General features: G+C 37.3%; 1 protein-coding gene across 2 annotated transcripts in view; it reads right to left on the bottom strand.

Annotated features, from left to right (window-relative positions):
* Positions 1 to 2,840: 2,840 nt before the first annotated feature.
* The window catches only part of LOC145768694 (general transcription and DNA repair factor IIH helicase subunit XPD-like), a 28,262-nt gene continuing 24,248 nt past the window's right edge, over positions 2,841 to 6,854 (bottom strand). For both annotated transcript variants that reach the window (XM_082580266.1, XM_082580274.1), the window contains exons 15-19: positions 5,814 to 5,936; positions 5,506 to 5,578; positions 4,298 to 4,512; positions 3,823 to 3,966; positions 2,841 to 3,511 (exon numbers count right to left, since the gene is read on the bottom strand). In XM_082580266.1, coding sequence (XP_082436392.1) covers positions 3,419 to 3,511; positions 3,823 to 3,966; positions 4,298 to 4,512; positions 5,506 to 5,578; positions 5,814 to 5,936 — 648 coding nt within the window. In that variant the 3' untranslated portion in view covers positions 2,841 to 3,418. The remainder of the gene's footprint in view (positions 3,512 to 3,822; positions 3,967 to 4,297; positions 4,513 to 5,505; positions 5,579 to 5,813; positions 5,937 to 6,854) is intronic.

Here is a 6,854-nt window from a genome sequence, read left to right as displayed (position 1 = left end):
ATTGTATTCATCAAGCGCACTCATTTTTCTGGCACGTGTAGATGGATTGAATCTTTATCTTCGGAGTGAGAAAGCTTCTTTGAGAGCTTAAAATACTTGTAGAGGCTTTGAACTACTGACGTGGGCCAAGTCATGGAGTTCAACTGAGTGAAGTTTCCGATTGTTGTCTGTGAATTATTTCATCCACTAGGTGCCGCTGAATGGCGAGTCGTGCTTGAAATGCTCAAGTGCACACCTCGAGAGTCGAACTAGCGCCGCTTAATCTTGTGTTTTTTTTTCTTTCGTAAAGTCGGCTCTTAACCAACTGAGCGATGTTATCGACTTCAACAGGGAATTATTTATATTCGTCATAGCACATGACTGGGGAACTGTGTTCCGAATGCTAGTGCAATTCGCTATTACCAAAGCGAACTCGAAGTATTAGGCTAAAACAGGTCGTTAATATCTACAGTGCGAAGTAAGCAACGATGAACGATCATGCTGCTCAGTGCTAAAAGCGAAACTGGAAACTCAATCCATCGCTTAAACAGAGAAAATGGACTGATATCTGCAACAGAGTTTGATCATTTACAGTTGCAATTTATGTAATTAATTACACGTATTATGTAATTATAATTGAGACTTTTCGTTGTTGTAGGCTATGATTATAGTGCAAAAAAGTTCAGTTAAAATTAGGGGAGAGTGGGGCACAATTGGACAAAAAATAGTAAAATGGAAATCCCGTCTTTAAAAGTCTAACAAAATCCAACTTTTGCACAATAACAAAGTATCATACTGTTAACAAAATGAGACAGTGAAACAACACTTAGGCAATGCATATTAAATACTATATTCAATTGAAAAAAATATTGCTTGTGCCCAATTGTACCCCGGTAGTGGGGCACAATTGGACATTTGCAAATTTTATCAATGGTTTAGAAACAACAGTTTAAACCAACACAAAAGTAATCAAGAAAATGACAAGGACTCTAATAAATAGATTTCACTTGTTTATTGCGGTAAAATCAAGGACGTTACCACGGGGGAGGGGGTATTGGAAAAGCAATTTTACTTCCCCCCCCTTAAAATTTTATTTTGTCTCTCAAAACATGGATTTTTAATGTTATTACAACGTTTAAATGACATTGTATTACATGAGATCATACACTATTAAAAGAAATATTCTTACAGTATGATATACCATGTGTGTTGCTGTCCAATTGTATCCCAAAATTTGTGTCCAATTGTGCCCCACACACCAACATCGATTTAACGTTGGGCAGGGACAACTTGTTCTAAAAGCTAGGTCAAAGCAAAGGTAATGAAAAGATACTTTAAGGCTATATGGCTTAAACAGAAAAAGAAACTAAACATTTTTAGTTTACTTAAAAAAATTACGATTAAAACAAAATCCACAAAAAATACTATATAATTGCTAAAAGACTTCCCACCGTCAAACTCAATACACGACCAACACAAACTCTTAGAATTTTCATAGTAGGCTACAACGATTGATGTGAAAATAATTTTTTGCGGAGTCATGGAGTTCCAGAGTTTCCAATTTTTTCTATAAAATACGATGTTCAATTGTGCCCCACTCTCCCCTACATTTACTTTTAAGACTAACTGCAACATCAACCTCAGAAGAAACACTTTTTAAATAATTGGTAAGTATAGCTTTATAACATAGCCTAAATATTGAAACATTTTATTTTTTATAATTGAAGTGTGTAATTAACATTTCGAAGTAAGCTAATTGTTATTTAAAATTTTTAGAACAATGTAGGCTTAATTGAAAATAAGTTTATTGGCGGTGTAGGCCTAATAGGAATGTAATTGAACCTGAAACTACGTAGCCTAATTGACCCAACTCTGATCTGTAGGCCTAATATTGATTACGAACGGAGAGGTATGCTTTGTGAAGGTTGCAAAAATTTAATAATTCTTGATAAAATTTATAGAAAAACATGAAATGGTTACCGTAGTTTTTTTTTAATTTTTATCCTCGCACTGACAAATCCTGGCAGTTTTGCATAGCCTTCTTGTAGAGAATTTTGACGTAGTGCCAGTTACAGAGATTGGCTGAGTGAAATTTTGTGCATTTAAATGCGATTAGGTGCAGTTAAATGGAGAGCGGTCCTGGTTTGCGATGCTCACGCGCACCCTTCTGAGAGGAGCCAAACCAGCACCGCGTGATTTTGAGTCGGGCGCTTAACCATCAGGGTAACTTGTAGAGTAGAGGCTTTCAACCACTGATGCAGGACCGGCTGAGTAAAGTTTCTACAGTTGTTGTCTATGAGCTATCCTATCTACTGGGTTTCACTGAAAGAAGGGCAGTCTTGAAATGCGTTGCTCAAGCTCACACCCCGAGAGCCGATACAGTGCTACTTGAGCTTAACCACTGAGCTGACGGGGCTGGTAGATTAATTACTGATGTTTGATCCGGTGTGGCAACATACTGCTCATAACAAAACTTCATCAATGTCGTAACTCCGTCGCGAGTTCAACAAATTCTTTTAAGTGTGTCGCTTCAAAACTTACGAAACATTCGTTTCCGTCAGAGAAGACGCAATATACTAAAATTTCAGATAGGCTACAGTATTTTTAGAGGATTGCGACAACTTCGAAAAGCGCCAAAAGAGGTCCACCCAAACAAGAAAAGTTTGAAAACCACTGATACAAATGAAAACTGCTCTGGGGATAATAAAAATGTTTCGATATAGACGAACTGCTGATATAGCCAAAGTCGATTTAGGCGAATTTTACTGTATTAAAATAAGACAATCGAATTCTTTACTCCTCTGCAACATTTGTTTCTACAGTGCTAAGTCAAAATACAAACAAATTAGTTTTTATATTCATTTATTGAACTGAGATCAAAATAACTGAAAGCACAAGACAGTTCAAAGCCAGAAGCAAAAAAATTGCAATGGAATGTAAGGTCACAAAACGAATCCCTTTTATCGTTTTAAAAGAGCAACTGCATCAACCACTATTGACTCTCTGTCACTTGGTGCCACTACAGCAAGTGACCTCGACAGAACGACACAGAAACAAGCATTAGCCATTGCGCATGAGGTACCAACGCTAACAATGAGCTGTCGCTATTTCAGAAATGTTTAAGAAACGGCAGAAGCCATGCAGATAAATAGTGACAGTAAACATTTTCCCAAAATAAAAAAAATTAAGTTAGTAAAAAATGCTTCTTCGTCACGATAAAACAATCAAACTACTGTTAATCTTGGTTTTGAGACATTATTCTCCATACGTTCTGAATGCAAATTGGGACCTATTTAATTCAGAAGGTTTCCCATGAAAGCTACAAAACCTTTGACAAGATCACTCCGCAAGTGAACCGCACAGTGCGATTAAAACTAAGTGAGCTCAATGTCGAAAATCGATCAGCAGCAATCGAAATTAACAGAAACTAGATATCGATTTATATCTGGTGCGCGATCTGCGTGATTCGCTGACGAACTTTTTCAGATTGCAATTGTTCGCAAGTGAGTAGGGACTGGCCAAGTTGATCTTCCTGAAAAAAAAACAAACAAACAATAGAATTGTAGCGCAGAAACTATGAGCAGCAGGCTACACACAATGTATGTGAAACGAAAAGGTCTACTTCTACTGCATATGTTGAACAGTTTCAAGCTCTACGAAGTCGTCATTACTATTCCTCATCCAGACCACCGTCGAAGCAGTGATGCGTCATTTTAGTGCTGACAGCTTTCACTGCTGGCAGAGTGTCACCGGATATATAAAGTTGAAATGGCCATTGTGTAAACTTTTAAAGTTGATTTGCAGCATAACTTTGCTCAAAGTCGAGAATAGAAAAGTACGTACTCTTGAAAAAGGTTGGGCCATGAGCCGCAGAAACCTCTTCGCAATATGGACCGACTCATCGGTGGACAAGTTGCACATGGAGTCGCCTAAATGCTCTTGGATCCAACGGGGCAACTTTCCTTTCTTGTCGCTTCGTGAAAACCTCTGGAATTAATTGCGCAATGAAATGAGGCTGCACGGCACAATGCTAATGGACCGGTACAGCCACTAAGCCAAATACCGGCAAACCTGTCTTCGGATCCGAGCGGTGTTGCATTAAAGACTTATTATGTTTAATATAGGCATCATTAGAGATAGAAATAGATGCTATTGTTGTGATAGACGAAATTGATCTCAGCTATAAACGTGGTTCGATACTGTTTGAAGGAAAACCACATAAGGGTTTAAACAAAACATTGGTTTAAAATAACTGAGATAAAAATTTGTAAAAGCATAAAAAGTTAACAATTTCTTTCAATCAAATGCAATTTCTCACCTTATCCGCAAATATCATAATTCCGTAATCCGTTTTACCGCGTATAACTCTTCCAACACACTGTGCAGCATGGCGCATTGCGTCGAAGGTCAAAAAGTCAGATTCACGAATATCAAAGTTTTCCCGTAAGTATTCAAGCCTGGCTTTTAGAATGCGACTTTGAGTGTAAACGTAGGGAATTCCGAACATGATCACTGCACGACCAAGGTGGTGGGCTGCAATAAAAGGATGTCATGCCGGGAAAGTTGTAAAACAGGGGGTGTGCAACGTTTTTATTTGGATTAGATCACGAGCCACATCCACATTCAACATATGAGTAAAAGATGTGTACCAGTGGCTGGCAAAAATATTTCTTGGCATACAAATGTAATAGCTTAATGTAAAAGTAACTATCACGGCCTAATGGAAAACATTCAACATCAACTGACTCATAACATTGGCATATATCTGCTCTTTTCATAATTATACTGTATCTTACCAATGTCAGCATTGTCATGTGTAGTCATTAGAGAAGTGTTAAACATCGTAGTAACACGCCTTTATGCAGTTTCACTTTAAAAGAACTGCTTCATTGCATGCGTCGGAAAAAATAATTTTTTTTGTGCAACTTTCTAATTTTGTGCACCGGTATGGCTATTTTAATAACATAACTTCAGTAAAGGTAAAGTGAAGAATTGCTTCAGCTGGAGTTCCACATTTACTTGAAATTATATTTTTTTTAAATTAAGAATAAGCCTGAAAAGTTTTTAACAGGTTTACTGAGCGAAACGTTAAAAGTTGACTTTGTGATCTTGAAAATCTCTAAAGCTGGTTGCAAATGCTGAAAGCAATATTTTTCAAACACTTCTTCATATTGGGTATTTTAATTTTCTTTTTAAGTAGCTGAAGTGTAATCGTTGAGTTGAAGAAGCACTTTCTGAGTTGTCGCATGCTGAGTGGTTCGACGACCCAATAGAAAGGACTGATAATTTTTGTTTGAATAAACATGAAGCGAGCCACATAAACGAATACCGCAGGCCGCATGTTGCATCTAGAAGCTTTCACTCTAACGCATTTTTTCCCGATTGTGCTGACAAAAATCAAAGTGACTGATTGAAACCAACTAAGTTCACAACCGAACTGTAATGTTACTCCTACTGACGCCTGTCAAGACTGGCAATGCGCAACGATGTAACTTAAGCTGGTCTCGTTTGTATCAAGCAACTTACTGAAATCAATTCCTTCTGACACCTTTCCTCTGGCCACCGACAACAAGACAGCTCCCCTTCCGTTGCCGCAAGCCTAAGAAGAATATGAGTTACAATGCATGACTGGGTCAAATAAAAACAAAAACTATAAGAAAAACGTTATTGGCTGAAGAAGAAACCCAAGGCTGGCATTTAATGATTCCAACTTCATTAAAATACCTTGTTTATAAAAATTCCATCAGGCTTTTGCTTGTGGTTTTGTTTCAAAACAAAACAAAATTAAAACATAAGACAAAGAATCTAGTAACATTTGCAAACAAAGATACTACCTCGTGGTACTTATCCAAAGCCATGCTTGTTTCAGCAGCGTCTTGAGTTTCTATAAATAATAACTTGTTCCGTTGCACGTTTTCAAGGACGCCTTGTTCATACCAACTTGACACTATGTTTTCCTAAGGAGGTAAAAATCGTTTGAATCATTACTGAAGAGAAGACCAAATAATATCAAAGCAATCGACTAACTCAATTTACAAGCACTCAAGCACAAAGCATTGATAAAACAGCGTAGTTTTGCACGAAGGCTTAATTGTCCTTGCAATTTAGAATTGAATTAGTAATCTCAAACCAATCAACAATTCAACTATGGAGGAGGCACGTTCACTAAAATGTTAATGCTATCATATTAAATGTTTTAAATCAGGGCTTCCCAAACTGAGGGTCGCGTAACGAACTTCAGGGGTCGCAGAGAGTGTGCCAATTTTACTCAAAGTATTGCATAATATTAACACTTCTGTGCGAGTTATTAACTGTAACCAAACACGTTGAGAGTAACGCACCCAGTACGCCTATTTTCGCAAATTGGTGTGGTAAAACGGAATCGGAATTCAAAACCCTTTTATTGCAATGTGAAGAAAGATGGCTTTCAAAAGTTGAAGCTAAAAAGGTTAAGTTTTAGTGTTGAAAATTGAAGTCGTGATTTTTCTAACGAAAAAAAAAATGCAGACTTTACCCACTAGGGTGCGGTGAAAAATTAAAATTTTAGAATTTCAACAAAAAGTATGTCTTAAATGGTGGCCCTACACCTAAAAACATGTCTGATGGTGTTTTGGAGTTGTTGCACCCCTAACTGTCCGTGCAACCTTGTAAAGTTGTATGCGGGGGGCCAAAATCATAAAAAATAGCATAACTCATGATCCATGTGTCGTAGAAGGTTAATTTTTGGCCCTATGGAATCAGAAACACCATGTTTCTATTTGTTCCAAGAGAACTTTTAGCTCTAAGAGCAATAGAATTTAAGTTATGCTCAAATATCTAAATTTGAGACATATTGTGGGCAAAATTGTCACACAATTGACAACAAGTTTGGACAA

The sequence above is a fragment of the Aplidium turbinatum genome, chromosome 1 (assembly GCF_918807975.1).
Source record: "Aplidium turbinatum chromosome 1, kaAplTurb1.1, whole genome shotgun sequence".
Taxonomy (NCBI): domain Eukaryota; kingdom Metazoa; phylum Chordata; class Ascidiacea; order Aplousobranchia; family Polyclinidae; genus Aplidium; species Aplidium turbinatum.
Note: the sequence above shows the minus strand (reverse complement) of the source record. Positions and strands in the feature narration are given on the sequence as shown.